Raw genomic sequence first — 25,967 nt, forward strand, 5'->3', positions numbered from 1 at the left:
AATGGTGATAAATCGACATTTATTGCTAGAAGATAAGAGATTAAATGAAAATCTGCCTGCCAAGATTTAGGAATTTTACCACAAAAATTTTGTCCTCATTGGCTTTATCCTCACAAGGTTCTAAGTAAAATAACAGATTCAGTGCTGGGTGGCTAATTAAGATAATAGATTACTTCTTCCATACACACAGGGCTCCATTCAAAACTTCGGTTCCAGGCTAGCTGAGTCCATACCCAACTTCGTGCCATAAGGCCCGCACCCATGTAATCATGAACTATGCTTGTATGGTTACAATGGCTCCCTGTGTTTAAATGCAACACAAGGTTACAAAGTTTTTTTGATTGCAGAACAAAGGGAACCAGAGACGCACATGTACGTCCAGATCTACCCACACAAACCTCAATCATACTGAGCTAGAAGGTTGGGAGGGTAAAATGAAAGCAGGTCTTGCCAAAGGCAGGTGGTCAAGCCTGCAGGGAGGTTCAGTGTCTTCAGCAGAACCCCAGTACAAAACTCTCCCGCTGCCATTTCTTTAGTTCTCCTGGTCTCAGTTTGAGATTGTGTTCTCTGCTCTCCCCAGAGGGCTTTCTCAATGAGCAGTTGTCTGAAGAAGTTGCAGTTTTCCCACACTGAAGGCAGAGGCTTGTTCTGGTACTTTTTAATTTACATAGTGAAAATCTCCACAATCCTGTTTCCCCTTTCAATCCTTCCATCTTTGAAGAAGTCATCTAAAGCCTTGATGATTTTTTCAGTGATTTTAAACACATCTGTAGTGAAATATATTTTCCTCAATAAGAGATTGGAAAAGCACCTGAAAGATAGCTTAGGTGATCCCAAAGGTGTTTAGTGTTCTGTGATGAATCCATGCACAGTTTGTAATATCTTTTCTTGTTAACTGTGCCCAAAAAGACATACTTGGGATCAGACTCTCTCTTCCCCACTTCTTTGCAAATGAGTTTCAGGGCTGTTGGTCAAGACAACATTTATAGAAATGTTCATTGGTTCATGTGCCTGTCTGTCCCAACAAAAGCCTCCCCTGCCTGAGGATGTCAGACCCTGAGGATGATTCCGCCCCAGTTCCCTCAGTTAGAGACCTGCCACTCTCTATTCAATAGTCTCAGAGCTCAGAGAACGTCCTGGTTATATACCATCTTTAACCCAAAACCCATCAGCATTCTTTTTCAACATTCTTTGCCCACAACAGTGTGGGCAAAATGGAACAAAATATGGCGCCTATGAAGACCAGACAGATTTAAGGGAATAAACATTAGAGTACAGAAGTGACACAGATGGGAATGCCCCCTTGTTTTAGAGTACAAAAGCAGACTCATTTTAAAGCAGTCCTTACAAAAAGACCTCTTAACAACCCAGTGCTACTTCTATTTGAAAGCGGAAAAAAAACGCATTTCACACTTCATTTCTCTCCCTGCTCAGTGAGCTCCTTCCTCACTTACATCTCTCTTTGTCCTTGATCCCCATCTCTGCATTTTGGTTCACTGATTTCCTCCAGGAGCTTTCATTTGCAGAATGTCTTAGTTCACAGGCTTTTTTCACGGAGTCCCCTTTCTGAATAACTTTTTTTTTTTTTTTTTAACTTGATGAGTTTCTTAATATTCTAGCTTCCTTATGGGGTGGAGAAGTAAAGAACCGTCATGCATACCAAAACGTCTCCTTAGAATGAACACAAAATAATAAACAGGGCATGTTTTCACGTAAAGTAGTCATTAATTTCTACAAGGCAGGTGGGCAGTAGGTATTTTGCTCATTTTACACATGAGAAAGAGGCACAGTGCCTCAGTGTAGTGGGCGTTACGCTGCGTGCTTTTTCTTACTATTCGTTTAGGTGAACAGCCCTGTGAGGATCCATTACCATGCTACAGGGCAGGCCACTGAATTTCAAAGAATCCAAGGAATTCTCATATAGTCCCAAGTTTTTCAAATGACACAAGTCTGACACCGAAGCCCAGGTTTACAATTCTGTTTCTGTTATAGCATAGCATTTGGGACTCAGAAATATACTTCTGTTCCGCACATAGAACTCTGTAAACTCTTTAATCTAAAGAGATTACAAGGAAGTGATTTGCCTATTTTATTTTTAACTCTACAGATTAACTGGAACTCCTTCTTGTTGTATTTAATTCTTAAAGAAAGATCGAGAGACTAGTTTAGAGCAAGAGTCCCTTATTTATAGAATGGTAGAATTGTTTCATCCCTGCAGAGATTTATTCCCCTAAAACAATCAGAAAAAAAGCAGAAACTGGATAAGATTGACTCTCTTACTGATGTTAGTATTTTGCAGTCAGCATATATGTGGTTTTAGCTGAAATTGTGCATATACTCTGGAACTACATCATCTTTGGATTATGAGGATGGAATAGTATGTAGTTAAAAAGAGTGTGTGTCTCTCCTTTTGAGACCCAGGCAATGTCCTTGTTCTACCACCATCTCTTATACAAATCACAGATGTCAACTTGTCTCTTTGGCCCTGACTTCCAGCTTTCAAGTGAGGTGAAAATTCTATGATCGCCAATTCCTAATATTTCATTTCTCTGTATAATCTATATGGAAAACCCTGGATTTTTAAGAAAAGACCCAAACAGTTTGCAATATTGGACACTGAGCAGAAGGATGTCCAGGCACATGATCTCAGACCTGAGTCAACAGAGACAGGAGGGCAGGCAGGTCCAGTGGGAAAGGGGAGCAAGCCTAGGCTGCTGGAGGGGAGAGGAGGGTGGGCATGGAGAGGTGGGCATGCCTGGGCCGCAGGGAAGTTAGAGGGTTGACGAGAGCCACACTGGGCTGGTCCCTGACTTCATCTCTAGCCTGGGTGGTTTTTCACTTTTATTTTTTGTGCTTTTGTCTGTTTGACTCATTTGCCAATTTAATAGGGATGACATTTATGCACATACATTTTTAATTCACTTCAAATCTCCTTATTAGTGGATATTTTTGTTTCCACTGCCCCTCCCTACATGCTTTAAAGAAATTAAATGATTGGGGTGCCTGGGTGGCTCAGTGGGTTAAGCCGCTGCCTTCGGCTCGGGTCATGATCTCAGGGTCCTGGGATCGAGTCCCGCATCGGGCTCTCTGCTCAGCAGGGAGCCTGCTTCCTTCTCTCTCTCTCTCTCTCTCTGCCTGCCTCTCAGTGTACTTGTGATTTCTCTCTGTCAAATGAATGAATAAAATCTTAAAAAAAAAAAGAAATTAAATGATTTATTTTGTGTAGTTTTGTTTTAATCAAAGAGACAAACACCCATGCAGAGGCAATAGAGCATACACTGATAAAGGCAGGCAGAATCATGCACCACTCATCACTCTGGTGTTTTCAGAGAGGCAGGTGGTGTAATGGGTACAGGCAATGACTCTGGTTCAAATCCCAGTTAAAGTCCTTACTGAATGGGTGACCTTGGGCAAGGTCAGCAATTGCTCTACATGCACTGTACAAGGCAGCAGCCACTAGCCATAGGTGGCTGCTGGGTGCTTGAATTGTGGTTAGTGTGATTGAGGAAGTGAATTTTTCATGATAGTTAATTTTAATTAATTTTGATTTAACTCTAAGAACTGCTGCTCTCTAGTCATTTGAAAATGTCCATAGCTTTGAAATAACTGAGATATGTGAATTTACTCTTTCAACTAGTAAACTTTATGAAATCTAAATACTGAACAAGTACTTGGGATAAATATTTGGTCTCCAAATCGAAATGTGTTATAATCAATAATACATATTGAATTTTGAAGACTTACTATAAAAACATGTAAAATATCTCATTGATAATTTTAAATGGACTATATGTTAAAATAATAATAGTTTGGACATAGTTAAATAAAATATATTATTAATTTCATTAAAATTTTTAAAAAATACAGCTCATAGGAATTTTTATATTATGTGGCTTGCATTATATTTCAGTTGTACAAAGCCACACTTTAATATCTTCCTCAATGATACAAGAATAAAAACAATTTCCTCCATTGGTTGTTGTGGCAACAAGAAAAGATAACTGTGTGAAGTTCTTAGTGAATTGTCTGACAAAGAGCTGGAAGTACTCACTAAAGAGCTATTATTTTGTGAGCACTATTTCCATTCCTACTTTCTCTGACATAAAAAGGAGAATTTGATGATATTCTGTGGGATAGTCAATCTGTTCCCCTCAAGTGTATGAAAACAAAGAAGGCCACTGATAACACTGATAACACAGAGGTATCAATGCACATACATTTTTAATTCACTTCAAATCTCCTTATTAGTGGATATTTTTGTTTCCACTGCCTCTCCCTACATGCTTTAAAGAAATTAAATGATTTATTTTGAGTAGTTTAGTTTTGTTTTAATCAAAGAGACAAACACCCATGCAGAGGCAATAGAGCATACACTGATAAAGGCAGGGTTTGATAGGGTTGCTGATAACTTACCAAATAAATTCATATTTTGTTTTCACTTGCTAGATTTCTATTTTGTCAGCTTTATGACCCATAAGATATGGTATACATGCATTCATTCATTTATTCATCAAACCTTTCCCTGAGCATCTATTTCTAGAAGAATTGAACTTCCATAATTTGGAATTATTAAGTTTTTTACCTGTTATAAATCTGTAACAGAAAATCTACTGACATCTAAAAATGTTGAAATAACTTTAAAATGACAAATAAGAAAACTAATACTACACTAGACGTGAACTAACGAATTTAAATAAAATCTTGGGGCGCCTGGGTGGCTCAGTGGGTTAAGCCGCTGCCTTCGGCTCGGGTCATGATCTCAGGGTCCTGGGATCAAGTCCCGCATCGGGCTCTCTGCTCAGCAGGGAGCCTGCTTCCTCCTCTCTCTCTCTCTGCCTGCCTCTCTGCCTACTTGTGGTCTCTCTCTGTCGAATAAATAAATAAAATCTTTAAAAATAAATAAATAAATAAATAAAATCTTGAAAGAAAAAAATTGACAGAGGATACAGGTTTCTGCATCTTTAAGTTAATAATGTCAAATCTCCCTACTGAACTTAAAATCAGTTTCTTACTCTTTCAGTAACACCTCATGTTCTCCTTTTATTTATTATTGTAGCAGTTTTAAATTCTAGTAATTTCTTTTAAGATCATGTGTATATTTTTTGTTCCTTATCATTTTTAAATGTGGTACGATTTGGAGAATGGGAAAGATGCAATATTCCTTTATAAATGATGAAAGGGGAAACAAGAAAAAACTCAAAGTTAAGTGTCAGAAGAGTCGCAGTTGGTGGATAACACAGAAGAAAATCTCAAATACACACAAACATTCTTCAACCATCTATTTGTGTGAATAGTCTATTCAGTAAACATCACATTGCTCCAGGAAATAAACGAACTTTAAATTTCTATTTCCCTACATTCCATGAAGCACAAATTAGGTTTCCTTCAAGCAGTTTAATTCTTTTTCCTAAAATAACTCCATGGAGTATATTACATTTGTGAACTTTTCTTTGTTTCGACAAGACAATAAAGGAAATCATAACAGCTAAAAAAGGGACTTCTTACAAGGTTCCAGGAGCTACTACAGGTCTTTTACTTATATTAATTCATGGGATTCTTAAAATAATCCTATGAAATACTATGATAGGCAGAATAACAACACCCCTTCCCCAACCACCAAGGGTGTCCATGTCCAAAGGCCCAGAATCTAGGAATTTGTTATTTACATGGCAAGGAGGGAAGTAAGGCTGCAGATGGAATTAAGGGTGCTGATCAGCTGGCTTTGAGATGGACAAAATATACTGGATTGTCCAGGTGGGTCCAGTGTAATCCTGGGATCCTTTGGAAGTGGAAGAGGGAGATAGGAGAGTCCGGCTCAGAGTGAGAGAGAGGTCTGAAGATACCATGCTGTTGCTAGCTTTGAAGATGGGATAGGGCCAAAAAACAAAAGGCAAAAAACCATAAACAATAAAACCCCAAACAGATTCTCCCCTAGAGTCTCCAGAAAGGCATGCAACCCTGCCAATTTCAGCCCTCTGAGACCCATTTTGGATTTCTGACTTCCAGCACAGTAAGATATGAATGCGTGTTGCTTTGAGCTACTAAGTTTGTGGTAATTTGTTACAGCAGGAATAGGAAACAGACAGAGATAGGTACCCTCTTTGTTCCCATTTTATGGAAAGCCAAGACATAGAGAATTTATTTTTTCAAAAGATTTTATTTATTTGTTAAAGAGAGAGAGCACAAGCAGGGAGACTGGAAGGCAGAGGGAGAGGGAGAAGCAGGCTCCTCACTGAGCAAGGATCCTGGGGCAGGATTTGATCCCATGACCCTGGGATCATGACCTGAGCTGAAGGCAGACACTTAACCAACTGAACCACCCAGGTATCCCAGGCATAGAGAATTTAAATAATTAATCCAGAGATCACACAGAAAGCAAATGTTGTTTGGTTTTTATCCCTTGACAAGTAAATAAAGTCAAGGTTACACATGGGATCCTCTCTCTCTCTTCTTAGCATCTATTTACTCCTCAAGTTCCAGCTCCATTGCCACTTCCTATGGGAAACCTTCCTTGACTGTGTTGATGAGGTCGGATGCTCAAAAGATAAAAGTGGTAAGGTAGAACCCAACTTTCATGTGAAACACTTATGGTTACAGTTGAACATTTGTTCCAGTTCTTTCTGTCTGCCGGCAAACTGTAAGCTCCATGAGAGCACAGCAGCGGCTGTCTGCTGAGATTCACTCCTGTCAGACATAAGGGCCAGCGGTCGCTCAGTTGTCTACTGAATTTTTGATGTTTAGGCCATGTAACCGTGATGAATTCACTGGAGCGTATTGAATGTGTTGAACATGGTATTAAAGAATGAAATACATTTCAGCAGGATAAAGTAGATTATTGGAAATGAACTTCAAAATCCTCAACTTTTGCCCCTATTTAAGTAAAAAAATCAGCTCCGTGGAAATAAAACTTGAGAGACTACAACAATGATCCAGAAGAAACTTGTTGAAGCATGGGAAAATGCTGTATTCATCATCAGTTTGCCAAAAGATGCATTTTGTCCTTAACTGTAGTATTCAGTGTTCACAAGATTTCATTATATCAAAGCCTGGTACTTGGGGATAAGCTTTAAATGCACTCTTCTGGAAAGCAAAGAAACAAACAAAAACAAATATAACCAGGCTTTTGTATATTTGATTACTTTTAAAAGCTAAGGGACTTTTTATGACTGTTGATTTGTTGAGTCTATGCTTTTTCTAGTCATATGCCTGTATATTCTTCCTTGGTAATATACTTTTTTTAATCTTCAAGGTATGGCCTCTCCGAAAGCACTCAGAGCCACTAAGAGTATAATGTTCTCTATATTTTTAATATATATTTATACCTATCTCTTTATGGTCAAATTCGCTAATTGTGTTTTGGTGAAAGTTTTTGCATACCCCACCACACCTGCTTTCCTGCTTTTCTTTGCCATTGTGGTGCCTTTAAATTTTAAACATTACTTTTTTAGATGTCATACATTTTTTCTTTGTTCCTTATTATTTCTAAATTTGCATCACATTCAGGGAACTGGAAAGATGCAAGATCCTTTGGATGAGCTGATACCAGATGTAATCTGAATTTAGTAAGCCTTGGCCTCAAAGATTCGTGTTGCTAATTGGTAAGACTGATCACATTCAATTAATTCTTATACCCATGGAGAAGCCATTCAATTCATTTGTCCATCTTCTGCGCCTTTGAAATTCAACTCAAAACTAGGTCACGAAGAAAAATAACTGCTAAAGATTCTCTGTGCTTTTAAGATCCACATTACACCATCTATGCAGACCTTTTAAAATCACACTCCTCTCACAAGCTTCCTTTCCCTGGGGAATCTTATATTAGTAGACTCAAGATTCAACCCCACTGAAATGAAATCAGAACATTAATTCAAGATTTAAAAGTGTTTGGAAGCTGTTTCTTCTTCACATATTTTTTCAAAAAGATGACACTGGGCAAATGTTAAAATCCCTTCAGTAATCAAGTTTTATTAAACTAGTATATTTATTAGAGAATAAGAAAAGAGATCATTTTATTTCCTTGGAAATAATTCCCAGAGTATATTTCTCTCTGGTCCTTTATTCATAGGACCCTCATTGATGTCTCTCTTTCGGCCATACCCCCCCCCCCCCCACCACACTCTTCTGAGCAATGCACCACCATTTTGGGATAGGTGTGGAACAAATAAGGTAAAATGCTGATTGACTGATTTGAGAGAGAGAGAGAGCACACATGAGTGGGAGGTCAGAGGTAGAGGGAGAGAGAGAATCTTAAGCAGACTTCAAACTGAGCATGGAACCTGATGCGGGGTTCCATCTCATGACTTTTGAGACAAAAGCAAGAATGGGAGACTTAACCAACTGAGCCATCCAGGCTCCCCAGTAAAACCCTGATTTAAAATGGTCAACCAGAAGATAAAGATCTCTCATCAACACACCGAACTAGAGTGGATCTCTAGTGCTCTAAGTTAGTCAGTCTACCTATAAGCCTCTGGCTTTGACATAACACTCACTAGCTTACAAAATGATTTCATAAAAATAAACATTCCAGTTCTTCCAACAGATAGGATAAATAGTATCCTCCATTTAACAAATCTAGCTCAATGAATCAACACATCCAGAGAGACTTAAGACTGATACTGGCCTTCTGAGTCTAAACCTCGAATTCATCATTGAATCATAGCAATTTTCAGGTATTCGGAGGAATGGAAAGTGCCCAGGAAAAACCTGAGTTCCTTTGTATGTAGTTAGGCAGAAGAGCAAATACACTGCAAATCAAAGGTACAAACCAGTGAGTTTCCTTTCTGGTTGAACCCACATCATCCACCAGGGAAAACTTTTCCTGTAGAGGGTAACTACTTCAACCTTTCGGAGCCCTTTATGGTCTCTCTTGCATAGTCTTCTTTATTTTCTGTTTTATAAAATTTTACAACTGTGAAAAGCATTCTGAGTTCACAAGCCCTACAAAAACAAACTGAGGGCAGGATCTGACCCAGGCACCGTAGCTGGCATTCCAGGGCACCAACCAATGACTGGGAATGCAGATCTCTGGGCAGTAACTGAAATTCCCTGGCTCTGAAATGTTTATCACATAAGTGAACATCCTTGGCTCACAGAAGAGATTTCACCTCTTTGCCTCTTTGACTCACCACAAGTTTAGGCTAAGTGATTCCCCCTGTCTTTAACTAACATGAAAAACAAAGCCATGTCTGACTTGCTCTATACACTAGATCTTTGGTGTTCCCAAATTTATGTGTAATGGTTTCTACTACTTAAAATTCTCATGGATTTTAAGTCTTTGACTTTTAAGTTGAGACCTTGAATCTTGTGTGTAGGAGCTGGTTATACAGGGAGAGAGAGAGAAAGAGAGAGAGAGAGGCCTGCCTGGCACTAGCTTCCTGCCCTCCTCCTCTGGTGTCAAGCCTACCCTCCAGTATGTGAACAGAGAGTTACTCTTTTGCAAGAGACGGGGGCAGAGTGGGGAATAGGGGGAACAGGACTTAAAATGGAGGCCAACTGCCTAAGAAACAGCAGATCTTCATCAACTTCATTAGTGTCTGAGACCTTTAATGAAATGAAATATAGAGTAAATTTAAAAATAATTGACAAAAAGATTTGTTACTTCTCCCATCAGAGCAAAAAATTTTGAGTGAGAGATACATCAGCTTTGAAAGAATTTCTTATTTTTTTCCCCAGTTAAACTTGATTGCGTGTTAATAGGCCATTTTAATACTCTCAGAGGTTAGGATTCATGCATTCCTTGTAAATGCGAAAGACCTACAATAGTTTATTTTGATGTCTCCCAAGGCATTCCCTTTCCACTTTGGAGCACACAGCCAAACTACAGTCAAAGACAGCCCAAAACTTATCTCTGTATGAATTCAGAACCTGGACTAAAGGAGTGAGATTCTTTTGTAAAATGAACATCTCGAGTGCCAAAGCCTTCCCAAGAGTATCCACACTCACAACTTTGTATTTATTTATTTATTGTAGTAGCTTTCTCCATCCTTAACTTACTTCTGGATATTTCAATGAAGAGTTAAGTAGACAGCCTTATCAATGGAGCTTTTGATATCAATTACTTAAAATTTCAAAGAATCAACAATCCTTATATTCAGTTTTTAGTCTATAAAATGAATTGAACTGGGCAGGCATAAAGCAGACCTGGCTCCTACCTATATGAGATTTGCTGTCTACCAGTAAAATAAGAAAAATACATGAATACTATATAAAAATAAATAATTAAGAGTTCAATGAATAGTTCAAGATGCGATTAACTGCAAATACACACTGTAAGTACTACAGAAAACTAGAAAAGAGATCATTTATTGATTCATCAATCATTTAATTGGTATTTATGTTGTGTCAGACATTATATCTCCTCTGTAGACTGTGCCTCGGAACTCAGACTTGTATACCCAATTTTTTATCTGAAATCTCCATATAAGGACATTATATGGACACATTTCAAACTTAACATGTCTTACAGTGAATTTAAATTCTCTCGCCAAATCTTCTCCTGCAGTCTTCCCCATCTGAAAGGCAACTCAGTCCTCTGGTGGTTAAGGCCAAAAAACAAACAAATCTAAACCCAAACCAAAATACCACATTCATCCCTGAGTCCTCACTCTTTCTGTTGAATTGGTAAACAAACCCTATTGGCCCTACTTTTGAAATGTATTTGACTCCAACCACATCTCACAACCTCAACGACTACCATTCAGGCCTCTGCTGGGATCACGTGATAGCTTCAGGATTAATGGTGACCCTGGTTCAACCCTGGACCCTCTGCAACCATAGATCCTGTCCCCCTCCCAATCAAGGCCATCTAGATGAACAGGCTTGCAGATCAGAGAGCACTTACAATCTACCAGACATGGATATAAGCTCTTTGTAAGTATTACTGAATTCTCACAAGAACTTTACACTGTACAGACTATTACTCTCTGTGTTTTATCAGTGGAGAAACAAAGTCACAGGGAGGGCAAGTCATTTGTCAAGATCACATAGCTGGCACGTCGGAAAGACAGGGCTCAAGTCCTGACATTCTGGCCCAGGTTCTTGGTTTCTGGGCTACCTCCCTCCATTGGCTTCCCTTCTCACTCTTGGGAAAGCTCCCTCCAAGTCTTCATGATGGGCTTCATGATCTGTCCCCCATTACCTCAACGGCTCACCTTCTACTACCTCTCTTTGGCTTGCTTGGCCCCACTGGCCTCTTCACTGTGCCCCAGACACCCTTAGTGTCTTCCCAGATTAGCAACTTCCATCCTGGCTCATCCTCTGCTTTAGACATTTTCCCGCAGACAGTGGCATGATTCACTTCCTTACCTACTTTGGGTCTTTCCCCAAATGTCACTTTTTTACTTATTGAATATCTCCCTTAACGAACATCTTAACCAATATATCTAGACGTGATCCTAAACACTTAACATATATTTTACTTCATTAAACCCTCAAACCAGCTCTGGGTTGATGGGAATGTTACCTCCATCTTACAGATGAGAAGAAGAGAAGTGTTAAATAATGTGGGGAAGCTCACATAGCTGCTAAGTGATGAAGCCAAGATTCCAACCTAGAGGCTCTGGCTCCCAAGTCTATACTCTCTCTCTCTCTCTCTCTCATCGTCCCTCCCTCTCCCCACCCACCTCTCACACACGTCACATGCAAACACACATGCAACGGTGTCTAACGGGTGACACAAAAATGAAAGAGAAAAAAAAATGAGTTTGTTCAGAAGCTTAGAGCCAGAGTAAGAAGATTATTAGCTTATCCGTATAAAGAAGGACAAGAGGTCAAGAGTGCAGATTATCAGTTTCCAGAGCCGTGGTTCTCTGGATGTCATCCATGGGGCTCCTCCATCAGAAGTGCTTGGAGGGGGCACCTGGGTGGCTCAGTGGGTTAAGCCTCTGCCTTTGGCCCCGGTCATGATCTCAGGGTTCTGGAATAAAGTCCTGCATAGGGCTCTCTGTTTGGTGGAAAGCCTGCTTCCTCCTCTCTCTGTCAAATAAAATAAATAAAATCTTAAAAAAAAAAAAAAAAAAAGGAGTGCTTGGAGGTGTTTGCTAAGAATGCAGATGTCCAGGCTGAATTCCACACCTTCGTATATAGAGTCTCTGGGTCCAGAAGCCCAAGTATTTGTTCACACATAAGAATTCCTAGGTGATTTTAAAGCACATTAAAGTTTTTGAACTGCTATCTTGGAATATAAGGAATAATTTCATTGATTCAAATTTGTATACTAAACATGACAATGCTAATACGGCATTTCCATAACAACAACATTTGGGAAATGTACTGTCAAGGTAAAATTTTGCAACTCAGGACAGGGATCTTTGGTGGGTTTGTTCATGGGTGGATTCCAAATGCCTAGAACCGTGGCTGGCACATAGTGGGTCATCAATTAATAGCTGTTGAATGCATGAATTTAGAGAGGCCCAGAGGAAACTCTTAGGATGCACAATGATTCCGTATGAGCAGTCGGAGATTTCCATCAGACTTCTCATAAAAATTCAGTTATGTCCTTATTTCCTTAGAGATATGAACAGAGTGGAAATTATACTGCCTTTTGTAATCCTTGATCTAAGTGTGACTTGAGGGTGTAGCATTTAGTAGCTGTGTGATGTGAATAAGATATTCAATCTTTCTGAAGCCGTTTCCTTCACCAGTAAATTGATCCTCATTCTATTTAATGTCCATAAACTTATTATATAAATTAAAGAGATCTTTGAAAAAATAAGGCATTGTTATTTGTATTTATTTTTTTAGTATTCTGTCACTCAGAGAGGCACAGCCCAAATCAAATGACTTTCATTTAAAAACTTTTAGTGTAACAGGTACTTTCCATTCATTATTTACTACATCCTGGATAGCTAAATGCTGAAATCTAAGAGGAAAAAGTCGATTGTGCTGAAACCATGCAACATCTCCCCAATTTTTGAAACATTAGCACACCACCTCCATCCAAACATGCGATTCCAGTGACTAAGCAGATCTCTCCCTGAACCTCAAGAAAAGACGCTACCCTCTACTTTTTTCTTGCTGATAAAATAGGTGCACAAAGAGGGAGTAATATTGTCTTGTATAAGCAAAGCACAGACAGAAATGTTAATGTTATTTGACAAATGACAAGAGACAGCCTTCTGATTTAAACACCATGCATTCCGCAAAATTCTCAAAAAACTTTATTCTGATTTTTGCCTAACTTAAGCATTTTTAAAGGCATTCCCATTGCCGGGTCAGAGATGAAAGTTCCAAATACCTGGAAGTTAAGCCATTTAGCTCATGACACCTATACAACTGGATTGGTTACATGTAATCGAAAACTATGCTTGGGGCTCTTCTTTCAAATTAGAGACACAAAATACAATCCACTGAGACCAAACTCCCCAAGTTTTCTTTTTTTCTCTGCACAGAAGCAAATAACAGCACATAGAATGTGAGGCAGAAGAGAATTTCTAACAGACCAATAAATTGCACATTTCGTGACAGATCTAAGAGAAGGCTAATCAGCTCTGAGTGATGGAAGTAGTTTTAAAGATTTCCCCCACATTGTAAAGCACAGTAGTAAACTCTAGGTCCCACATTCCTTTATCTCAAGCTGAACACCCCAAACCCTAAATTGCAACCTCATCTCTATAATAACAGTTCCATCCACGAAGGCTGCTTCGCCACAAATACCATACCATGATGATGAGGGTTCTGGGTCTACTCATTTCATCGTCACTTTCCAGAGGCAAAATTTCGTGGGATGGTTCCTCTTGGCGTCGTCTACAAATGTGTGGACAGCTCCTCTGGACCACAGAACGAAAAGCTTGAAGCAGAACAATGCTGGCAGAGCAGCCCATTGCTGCATCTTGGAGCCACAAAATAACTTCTATGTTGATGCTATGTTTGAGAAACAGTGGCTCCTTGTGCCTGAAAACAGCCTACATTGCAGCTGCAGCCAGCTCACTCTCCAATCACTTCCTTGAGCTCTGATCATCTGATCACCGCCAAATAGCTTGGATGCAGAGATGGGAAAGATTTGATCCACTGAAACTGAACACGCTCAGGAATATTAGAGCATTTCGCCCGGAGAGTTATTTCTCAATTCATTTCAAGAACATGTTTCCTGTTCATTACAATGATTCTCTCCGATTCCAGTTTCAGAGGTCTGAATAAATATATCTTTTTCCCTCAGACACTCAAACAAATCACTCTTTTTCAGACTAAGCAACTGAAAATCTAACTCCACATTGACAATTTCCCAAGGCAAATGGGGGGTCCCATAAAGACTGAAAAGGATTGTTTTCTTTTTAAGTGTAAGCACTTCTGCAAGGAAATTTTGTTAGACACCTCACAAAGTGATGGGGGTTTGACTTTTCATAGCTCCTAAGTTCCAGAAATGAAATTGGCTCATCCGAGATGCCGAGCCCGCCGAATCAGAATGACTTACCAAAAGCATGCACACATTAACCAAGCCCACGTGAGTGACACCAGAGTTACCCCTGTGAGTCCCTTTCAATAGTATGGTTGTTCTGTTCCCACACATGCAGTTCTGCAGCCTAATACATTTTTATATTTACATAGGCGGTTTGTGGGGCTGAAAATATCTTTATCACTGAAGTCACTTGGTGAGTTCTGCCAAGCTGACCTCTGAGAAAAGGCAGTTGTAAAGCATTTTCACATCCTATCAGTAAGAATTCAAGGCTTCAGGAAGGACTTTGAGGTCTTCGGTAGTTAAGAGTCTAGTATTCCCTGACTCCTGGGAGACTAGTCACTTAGGAGGGAACCAGAGAGATGCTTAGAAATCACGTGACCTGCTTGGAATGGCTTCAAGATCTAATGGTATACTGTAAGAGAATAGGACAACAGGGGATGCTTGCACTAAAAATATCTCACAGCAAATGGATTTTGCTTACAAATGAGGAAAGTAAGAAATCCCCAGTAGGATTTTCAATGTCGGGATCTTTCTGTCAAGCTAATCCTTCCAGTGTAACTCTCAGGGATTCAAAGTAGAAATGTTTTCTTTGGTTTCTGCGCTCTTCAGTGCAAAGGGTATTTTGCAGGAAGTTTGCAGTAGGTTTGTTTTGCTATGAGGCGTGGCCATCCAGCTCCAGCAAAGTCGTTCTCACAGAAGCGTCTTGCATGATGCTCAATTAGGCATTAATTGCTCAGTAATCTGTCACAACACAGCATTATTTAATTGGTATGTTTGCCAGAGAAGTAAAACATTTTTTTTTCTTTTAAGAGGTACTGGCTGCCAGTAGTTTTTCATCTCCCTCTGTTTTGAGCAAACATATTTTAGTGCTGCTGGAAAAAGAAGAAAAAAATGCTAATGTTGCTGGCAAGTCCCCTAACCCCTCTGGACCTTTGTCAGAGTGCCCGGGTGCTAATCTAAACCATTGCTACTCCAAACAACTGGGACATTTATTGGAGAGAGGCTACAGTGTAGCCTGTCTGGCTTGTGTGCCCTGAAAAAAAAAAAAAATATATATATATATATATATATATATAGTGTCCACCAGAGACAAAGCAGGAAGTGGGCTTCCATGATTATGAAATGATTATGATTTTTTTTTCTTTCAAAGATTTTATTTATTCATTTGACAGAAAGAGACACAGTGAGAGTAGGAACACAAGCAGGGGGAATGAGAGAGGGAGAAGCAGGCTTCCCGCCAAGCAGAGAGCCTGATGCAGGGCTTGATCCCAGGACCCTGGGATCATGACCTGAACCAAAGGCAGATTCTTAAGGACAGAGCCACCCAGGTGCCTCAAAAGTGTCTTTTCCAATATGATACAGTTGCTTCTCCAGGTTCCTAGTGTGCTTGCGCCACCACTACCACACCCATGCCATGGGACTTTCCAGTTGTTCCCTTAGGGTCTGGTCATCTGCTCAGGAACGAGCAGGTTGGATGCAGCAAGGTACTGACTGTAGATCCTTAAACATTCCACTAGCTTTAATCTGCAGTGGGAAAGAGATCCTCTGCTGGACACCATAGGCTTGGAGGGGACAGGAAAGTCCACATCCCAGACTTCTATCCAGGCTCCTCTCTCTCAATCTGGCTCTACTCGGGGGTGGCTTTTGGAGTCAGATGTTTTGGCAGATGCTGAAGTCTTTGGGGAAAACAAAGGAGATGCTTTCTAGCTATTAGAGTCCTGTTTTCATCGATCCCCTTGTTGCCTCTGAGGGATTCACCCCTATTATTGATGGACTGCTGTGGGGCTTTCAATCTTCTGTCTCGCTTTTTCTTTCAATTTCCATCATCAGGGAAAGGCAGCCTCCAAAAATTAGTTTCTTGGGAATTCAGTGCATACTATAGTTACCCAATGGGCAAGGGACCATCAGGACAAAAGACAAGGAATAGCAGACATATAAGCCCAACTTTTCTTATGAAATATTTTAAATGTGTAACAAAGTTGCCAGAAAGGGGTTGAATTCTGAGTTCTAAGTTTTGCATAGTAAATTAAGTTGGGGATGGGGTGGGTCAGGAAGAGATAAAAATGAACCTGAAGACTGGACTCCTAGCCTCTCATATTTGGCATTCATGTTTATACACAGGAAATATATATTTTTAGAGATTTATTTGCTTGAGAGAGAGAACACACATCCATGACTGTGAGTCAGGGGAGGGGCAGAGCGGAAGGGACAAGCAGACTCTGTGCTGAATGGGGAGACCAGAGAAAGGCTCCATCTCATGACCCTTAGGTCATGACCTGTGCCAAAATCAAGAGTCTGACATTTAACCGACTAAGTCACCCAGGCACCCCTTTACACAGGAAGTATTTTAAAACAAGGTGAAACTGAAAAAATAAATTAAATAAATTTTTAAAATTATCTACAAAAAATAAGTAAAATTCTAAGTTAAAAAATAAATAAAAACAAGGTGGAAATCCTTTACAGATGTCTGCTATTTTCATTTGAAGTATTAATAAGACAAATCATTAATTTGGCTCTCAAGCATCAAATGTGCATAGCCTCCCTAGTAGATAACTTTTAGAGACTCTCTTTGGGTTCGTCTACCTCCTTCTCCTAACTGGGTTTTATTTTATGATTTACCAAGATGTTTATTAAATATAAAATGTGGAAAGCAAGATTTTTTAACTTACTGTCATGAATAAGGACATAATGTCACTAACATCTGTAAGACTGAATTTTCCAAATAAGTGGTGGGAACTAGATTTCACACACACATAAAACATCATATATGTGTGTGTGTGTGTATACACATATGTTATTTTATAAATGTGTTCATTTATTCAGCACTCATGAAATATTAAAAGCGTGTACAGTGAAAAGCTTTCTTGCTTCAAAGCAGAGATGATAGCTTATCTATGAAATAGCCTTAGTGTAGACAGAAAGTAGAAGGGAGTGGGGGTGATTATTGATAAGGTTACACTTATACTTATTGATAAGATTATGATTACACTTACACTTATGGATAGAAAGTTAACTGTAGGAAGACAAAGTAAGCAGCTTTGGAGAGTAAAGGATGTGTGTGTGTGTGTGTGTGTGTGTGTGTGTGTGAGAGAGAGAGAGAGAGAGAGAGAGGGAGAGAGAGAGAGAAGAGAAGAGAGAACCAAAAGGAAGAATGAATGAAGGAGCAGAAGTGAAAACATTTCCAGAGTATCCCTGAACACTAGGGTCACTCTTACTCTTCTCTGCGACAACTAATCACCCAGCCATACATCTCTTTTTAAAAAGTCCTGACAAATGAATTCTATTTTTAGAGCTGTTTTAGAAAATCTTTTGGACCAAGAATCATCTGATTCTAGATGTTGATATTTCTGCTGTTGGAAGAAAACATTCAAAGATCTTTTGACAACAAGAAAGGAAAATCCATATTTAATTTAAATAAATGATGCCTATTAAGAGTGTTGGACTGTCTCAGCTTCATTAAATTATGCAAGAGCTATATGTCTAAATGTAGGTTGAGATGTAGGCCAGGTTGGACTGGAGTGTGCTTAGAAACCGTGGAGGTGAAGTGACACCCTCTCCCACCCAAAATGTGCCCTGAGGCCTCTGAGTCTGCTCTGGCTCAGTGATAGATCTATTTGGAGGGAGTGAAGTTTTCTGTCATTTTCCTGTGTCAAGCTCACTGACAGCTCTTGCTGATAATAATATGTTGTCTTATAAAAACAAACAGAAGCTCAGATGAAAATACTTCAGCAGAGAAGTGAAGATTAACTTCCCTGCTGCTTCTTGGATACCCCTGATGCTGCCCAGCTTCATGTTTAAGCTATTATGAGCTGCTGGTCACTATTTATAGAGGAGAATAGGGCCGTGACTAGATCTCACTTATGAACAGAAATGTATGGTTGGAATTTTGAGAGTAGAAGACCTTGTCTACAAAAATTACATTCCAACAATCACATCTCAAGTGAATTGTCAACCCCCCAGAGATAGGTTCTCAACTCCCCACCCCAGGTTAAATTAAACCTACCTTTCTGCCTGCATCCAAACAAAAAGGTTCTGAAGCCACTTAGGACCTGCTTCTCATTTCACCTGCATGTCCCAGGCCGGTAGAACATGGTTTCCACCATATTTGGAGTATAGGCGTATAGGAAGAGTCTGAATGAAGTATGACCTTCTTCCCCAGGTCCAAATGACATGACATAACAAGGCAATATACGAGGGAACATATTGATTACAAGAGCAAGAAAAGGGTGAAGCTCTGGGACATTTTGAGTAGAAGAGAGTTTTCTGGAAGTATTTCTGAAAGACTGCAAGTGAATGTCTGGGTGATGAACATCAGGGAGGGTATGTGCTATGGTGAGTGCTGGGGCCAATGCTCCACCAGGTGTAAGCTGTGTGACCTTGAGAAAGCTGCTTAACCTCTCTGAGTCTCAATAGTATTCCCTATAAAATCGAGCTAATTCTATATGCGTACACTTAACTGAGAAGATCAATACAGAGCCTGACCCATAGTAATCATTAAGGGGACAGGTGTGATGCTGCCTCCCCTAATGGTAACAGCAGAGGCTGGTCTTCTCCCTCTCAGCCTCTAGGCTCAGCTTACACATGACAGTGCCTTGGAGAAGCCTCCCCTGACAGGCTTTACCTGAAAGCCCTGAACCTCAATCCTTATCACTGCGTCCTGTGGGTTTTCCCCCTAACACACAAGCCAACATTAAATTCTGACTGGTTTATTTTTAAAAATATTTATTTATTATTTGAGAGAGGGAGAAAGAATGTGAGCAGGGAGAAGGGCTGAGGGAGAGAAGCAGGCTACCCACTGAGTAGGGAGCCCAACATGGGGCTTGATCCTATGACCCTAAGATCATGAGCTTTGCTGAAACCAAGAGTCAGATGCTTAACCAACTGACCCCCCAGGTGCCCCCTGATGGGTTTAATTTTTAAGCGATGTCTGTCCTTCTCTGTAAGAGCTGGGGCTATACATACTTGGTTCACTTTATGTCTGGTGCTTACCATGAAGTCTATAATGATGATGATGATGATACTAATAATAAAGCAAGCCCTTCTATAGTACTTATTATATGCCAGGAAATTTACATGTATTGTTTTATTTACACCTCACTCTACAAGGTAGTGCTTTGATCATCTGCATTTTACGGCTAAGGAAACTGAGGCACAGGTAAGTTAAGTGACTTGCTCAGAGAATCATACTACGTGGCAGAACTAGAATTTGAATTTAGCCAGTCTGGCTACAGAGTCCGAATTTTTTTTTTTGAAAAAAAATTTTTTTTTAAGTAGACTGTTATTTATTTATTTATATTTAATTTTTTTTCATATAGTAAAAAAAATTTTATTTTTTTGTGTTATGTTAGTTACTATAAAATACATCATTAGTTTTTGATGCAGTGTTCAAGATTCATTGTTTATGTACAACACCCAGTGCTCCAGGGAACACGTGTCTCCTTAATACCCACCACCAGGCGTACCCATCCCCTCACCCTCCTCCCCTCTAAAACCCTCAGATTGTTACTCAGAGTCTACAGTCTCTCATGGTTTGTCGCCAAAAGATTTTATTAATTTATGAGAGAGAGAGAGAGAGAGCGCGTGTGTGCACACATGAGTGTGGGGGAGGGGCAGAGGGCGAGGAAGAAGCTGACCCCTGCTGAGCAGGGAGGCTGATGTGGGGCTCAATCCCAGGACCCTGGGATCAGACCTGAGCTGAAGGAAGATGCTTCAACCAACTGAGCCACCCACGTGCTCCTCCAGAGTCTGAATTTTTAACCAGTCCAAATGTCCCACTTACGCCAAGTAAGCCTTGTGTCTTCCAAAGGTGGAAAATAACCAGAAAAAACTTCAGCACGTGGCAGGGTGTAGTGAGGTAACCTTAGAAAATCCCCTTTGAGGGTTGGTATGTTTCTCATAGGAAAATCTGTAATGTTTCCTTGCATGAGACTTTCAGAAAGTAGCTCGCAGTCTTAGAAGACTGTTTGGGGGTGGTCCTTTAAATTGTATTTTGATGGGAATTTAAAACATTTATAAATGTAATGAATTTGGTAAGAAAAGAATTTAAAAACTTTTGTTGTGTGAAGTGTTCATTGGCACTCATCTATTCAAATTGGCTATAAAAACCTACAGTGGTGATATGGAAACGTGATTGGGCCCCTTTGTAATGTCTTCATGTATCATCTATCCTTACCTGATGTAAGATGTTGGTTAGCAGCGAAATGTGCATCCCTGCCCAGAAAAGGGGTTTCTTTACATCCAGCAAGAATGGAGCCATCATCCCAGGATGTCCTTTGTGCCTGGACATGTCAAAGAGGAAGGTGGCTGCCACTCATTCTCGAGTCTGCTGGAGGCTGACAGTCTGGACACGTCACTGTGGCACTGGGAACCGGCCACCAGCAGGTCTGGGCTAGTGTGAGCATCATGGGGGTGGGGAGGGTGGTGACTAGCAAGCTGGTCGGACTGCAGCTACCTCAAGAGCTTTGTCAAACCTTCCCCACCACCAGAGGTCATCTCTGCAGACTCATGGAAAGAGTGGTGGCTAAGACAAGGGGTAGAAAGCCCCATGCGCTCCTTAGGTGGTAACGCATCTTTTTCCACCGGAACTCGGTGATTTGCGGAAGGAATGAATCAGTCAACATGTGATAAAAATCAGCTCCCCCTCTAATTCCTCCTGCCCACTATCATGATCATCATCAAGTCTGAATCTTATTGGGCTTCTCTGTAAATTTCCCAGAGGCTCACAAATTGTTCCCAAGCGAAAGTGACCCTAAAGGAGAAGAGCCCCCACAGATTAAAGGCAACTGCAGATGTACTCCCCTCAGACTGAGGAAAACCTGGTCAGCAGGCTTGGCCGTTTTCCAGGGTAGGGATTAGTGAGAATCTTTTTCCTTGCATCATTTCCAGATGGGTAAGCCCTCTCAGGCATAGAAACTCCAATGGTAAGGAGAGCGTTTATCAGTGCTTTCTTAGCTAAGAAAATTGCAAACACAACCCAGTGATGGGATCCTCCTTAAGGCCTTTATCAGCTTGTGTCTCTGCCTCTCCTGGTGCCTCTTTTCAAATCTATGTTGATAGTGACCCTTGCCCTCTTTTCCCCATATCCGTGATTTCAGAAGGGCTCACTTCTCGCAGTGTCTTGTTCTTCACTCTCACTTAATGAGAGCGCCCCCTCTTCACAGAAGGCATCTTTCCCACATGATGACGTCTATTGAGTTGTACAATTAATCACTTTGGAAACAAGTGCACTGTTCCTCCATTTCTAAAATCCAGGAGCTACTGCCAAGTTCCCCTTTATCCTCCTGTTCCTACCTTGGGCACTGGCGCAGCTCAAAGCAGACGAGTTTTGCTGGTGCATTAGAGGCATCAGGAAATGATCCTTCGGTGCTCTCTAAGGCAGCTTCCCCATCAACAGCATTCTGCAGCCCGCGAGGAGAGTTTAAATGTTCCATTAATGTTATAGCTCACATTTCTCGGGATTTAAGTTTGATTGAACTCTTCTAGGGTCAGAATAAACTGTTCATATCCTTAATAGAAGGCAGTGTAGGGCAGCAGGTAGGCAAAGGCTTAGGAAGCAGTCGGCCAATTTCAAATCCCTGTTGAGCCACTTAGGACCTTTGTGACTCTAAGCAAAATGTGAAGCCTCAGTTTTCTCTTCTGTTAAATGGATGAGTATTCATGAGGATCTAATGTCTGTGTCAGTGCTTGTCACAGTAAGAGACCCATGGAAGTCTTCAGTGTACATCAGTTAGTTACATTAGAAAAAAAAATTTCAGATATTGCTTGCTTTTTCCCCTACCCTTTCCACAAATTGTATTTTTAAAAAAGTCTCCTGACTCCTTCTTGCTCAGGGACACACAATGTTCCCTGCACGATGGAGCAACCGGGGGTGGTGCGTATGTCTCCACTGTGCTTTGAAGTGAGCTCTCATGATAATGGGAGACAATTCCCATAATCCCTTCTCAGTCCCCTTCATTGAATAAACAAATTTGAAATAATATAATAATACCTCTCTTACTCGGAGACCATTCATTTTACAATCTCAACTATTCTGATCACAACCAAGTCCTGAGAAGCAACAACAACAACAACAAAAATTTTTTCAGGGCCAGGAAGAGAGGCACCCAATTCATGAGTCTCTGAAGCTTCAGGGTGCAGCCTGCAGAAGGAGTCTTCATACATTCACCATTTACAGCCACCTTATGCAGGACTCTAAAGAGCTCTCTGAATGAAGCTTGCAGTGGCCTTTGACCAGAAGCAGTATAATTCTGACCTGCCCTAGTCCAGAGGGAATAGGGAATAGCCACTTAGAACTGGAAGGATGTGCCTGCTGAAGTCAGGAGTATAGACAGTTGTCTGACTTCTTCAAAGGACTGTGGTGGGCCCAGCCATTAAACCAGCCCACCAAGACTCAGCCACCAGATGGGATGGGGGCTTGTGTTGGGGGAGAGGAATGAGGGTGTATTATTCTAGTCTGGTTTCTAGAAGGTTGGAGCAATAACCATGAACGTTGGAGCTGAGGAGAATGGAGTCTGAATTCTGAGTCTTATTTTTCTCAATTGTCTAGTGGAATTAGGATGACCTCTTTTGCAGAGTTATTGTAACAAAATACACTATGCATAAAATATTGGCTGGGTGCTTGGGTGGCTCTGTTGGTTAGGTGTTTGCCTTCGACTCAGGTCACGATCCCAGAGTTTGGGCTCCCTGCTCAGTGGGGGAAACTGCTTCTCCCTCAGCCTGCTATTCCCCTGCTTGTGCTCTCTCACTCTCTGTCAAATAAATAAATGAACAAATATATCTTAAAAAAATAAAATAAAATATTGGCATAAATGGCATTTAGTTATTCCTTTGCCACTATTATTAATGAAACTAATATAAATGTCATTGTCCTAAGAAGGCGCCAATGAGGGTGAGTAATAGTCACACAAATCAAGGTTTGAGGCTAATACAGTCACATGTAAACAGTAACTCAAACAAAGAAGACATCCTTGGCACTAGATTGAAATGTCAAGGTCAAGAGCTGTGTGAGGCAGGAAGTATCACTGTTTCTTCTTCACCAGCCCATGAGTCCAGGGTACGTGGTCAGGCCAGATTAATTTAGGTTATGAGCCCTGCCACAAAAGAAAGGGACACATGAAAGACAGTCTGACAAAAATAAAAAGAAGAAATCAATATCCACAATATCTGGGGCAAATGATGTTGGGGGCTCTAACACCATAAAGGATGTAATTTGCATGGTGTTCAAGCTCTGACAATAATGAGTGATCCCAGCAAGTCTGCTGATGCATCAGAGAAAGTCAAATGATGCCCAGTGACCACAGTTTCGGATGGAAGAGGAAGCTAAGAAACATGCTACATTCATTTCCACTGACCACTTCCAATTTTTTGAAAGTTTATGATTAAATGGGGGTAAATTTGGTTATCTTCACAAGTTGACTATGTAAAAAATATTCTCAGCAGAGGCTGAATAAATGAGCCGTTAACTGTACGTTCAGTACTTGTTCCATTTTGTTTTCTATGTTCATTTTTCCCCCCTTTGAATTGTGACAGGAATTAGCCGCCCACATCCTAAACATTCCAAGTTAAATCTAGTTTACAATAATCACGAACTGCTTTCCAAACATGAAAATGGCAGTGTTTTAAGTCATTTGCAAATGTGCCTCCCAAATCATTAAAGATGAAAAGGGTGCTGTCAACCTGAGCTAATCTCCGCTCCGCATTTTTCACCAGGACTCTGGGGAAAGGCATTTTAGGATCCCTACAACCGCACCCAGGCTCAGTGTTTTCCAAGAAACAAGGACAAAGCAAGATTTAAAGCCAGCAGGAGTAGGAAGGGCAGGGCTGTAGTCAAAGGATTAGCTTGATAAGATAATGTCCAGCTTCTCTTTAAACCCTAAATGGCACCATATGGATTCTTCAAGTCTGTGTTCCCATTACCTCCGGTTTCTGCTCCCGACAAATGAGGCTATAGCAGTTCTGCTAGAGGACCTTTATACCCTGCATTCTAGCCTGATATTGATGGGAAAAACAGTGGTTGGAGTTGGTCTGATCTGACCCGAATTACAACTTCAGACAAGTCTTGTCACCTCTCTTAACTCTGGATCTGTGTGTGCCTGTCCATAAAATTCAAGAGTTAGGACAGACCGTCCCAGGCTCCTTCTAGGTCTAGGTCTAATGGCTTCATCTAACCACAAGATTTGGAGAGAAGACTACCAACTGATGTCTGGACTTTGGAATGAAGAGGCGGATAGGAAGGGTTGTTGCTGGTATATACCACATTCACCCCTCTCACCACTTTTTATTTTTTTTAAGGCAATACTGCACATCATAAGCAGTGATGAAAAAGAGTTAGAAACACTCTGACGAGTTAGAAGGGCAAGGGAAATATTGGAAATGAGGCAGGAGGAAAGAGGTCCAACCAAACTCATTTCCTTTTCTTGGAGTTGAAGTCATTGCCAAAGAAGCCAGGAGGACGTCATCCCGCAGCCTCCCTGCCCTGATCCAACCAACTGACAGCATCATCACGGCAGTGAGCTCTCATGGGTACAACGCAGAGCTCTACGGAGTAGGAGCAGATTGCTGGGATGGTAACCATAGGACTCATAGGTGGTTCTTTGGAGATGTGATCATTTTGTGTAACAGACCTTAATTTGTCATTACCTGGATTTGTGACCCTAAGCAAATGACCTTTCGAGCTTTGTTTCCATTTCAGGGAAAAGGGGATGCTAAATTTTATGCGTACCTTATATAATGATGGAATAAATGAGATAATCTGAATGAAGCACTTAACCTTGTGCCTGGGCCATACAAATAGCAAAGCTCTACTGTTTGTGAATTCAACTCGGGAACTTCCATAGTTGACAGTTTATATGTCAAGTGACCAAAAAGTGCCTTTCACTGCTGGGTGGCGTTAGTGTCCTGGCAAGGCAGAAAACCTCCTGTAGAAAAAGAAATCTCTGAGCTCCCAGCATTTGAGAACAGAAGAATGCAAGACAGAATACAGGATATTCATGTTTACCCTTCAGGCAAAGTATTGTCATCCTGTTTTCTATTCCAGAGCAGAAAGGAACAAGAGGGGGACTCACATTTCATAATGAAAGGAACTGAATTTCGACTACAGAATGTGACCCTCCCTCCCCTTAGCCCACTCTGACCCCCACACAACAAGAAAAACAAAGCCCTGCCCTGCACTGAGGGATAGGCTACAAATGCTCCACCCAGCCTGTGACCATCTTCCCACCAGTCCAGACTAGACAGTCCTTATTGGAGCAAGAAGTAAAGTAGCCCAGCTCCGGTGGCCAAGCCTCCGGCGGGCAAAGGCGTGGTCTGAATGGTGATTTTCCTTAGGGAGGCTGGATTATGGCTGAGATCCTCAGCCAACGTGTTGGTGTTGCGTGGTGTTTAAGAGCTTTGAAAAGCTCTTGCACCTGGCCATACACGAAATTTCTCAAATTCAACCTCACGTGCCCTTAGAGCTTTAGAAATACATGTGTGGTCAGGATAAAATTCTATTACACTCCTCAAAGGGAATGCAAAATATCCTAATGCAATCTTAATAAAGGTCTAACTCCTACCCGACAGGGGGATGAAGAGA

At 40.8% G+C, this 25,967-nt stretch overlaps 1 protein-coding gene across 11 annotated transcripts in view; it reads right to left on the bottom strand.

Annotated features, from left to right (window-relative positions):
• Positions 1-25,967, bottom strand: part of DOCK10 (dedicator of cytokinesis 10) — a 268,794-nt gene that overhangs the window by 188,117 nt on the left and 54,710 nt on the right. For 2 of the 11 annotated variants that reach the window (XM_045078795.1, XM_013061565.2), the window contains exon 1: positions 13,659-13,867. The exons of 3 other annotated variants lie outside the window; for them this stretch is intronic. In XM_045078795.1, coding sequence (XP_044934730.1) covers positions 13,659-13,820 — 162 coding nt within the window. In that variant the 5' untranslated portion in view covers positions 13,821-13,867. Of the gene's footprint in view, positions 1-13,658; positions 13,868-25,967 lie in introns of those variants that run through there. 6 more of the 11 variants (XM_013061566.2, XM_004762924.3, XM_045078791.1 and 3 more) reach the window with 5 other exon arrangements.

The sequence above is a fragment of the Mustela putorius genome, unplaced genomic scaffold, assembly GCF_011764305.1.
Source record: "Mustela putorius furo isolate JIRA1106 unplaced genomic scaffold, ASM1176430v1.1 tig00000275_pilon_pilon_pilon, whole genome shotgun sequence".
Taxonomy (NCBI): domain Eukaryota; kingdom Metazoa; phylum Chordata; class Mammalia; order Carnivora; family Mustelidae; genus Mustela; species Mustela putorius.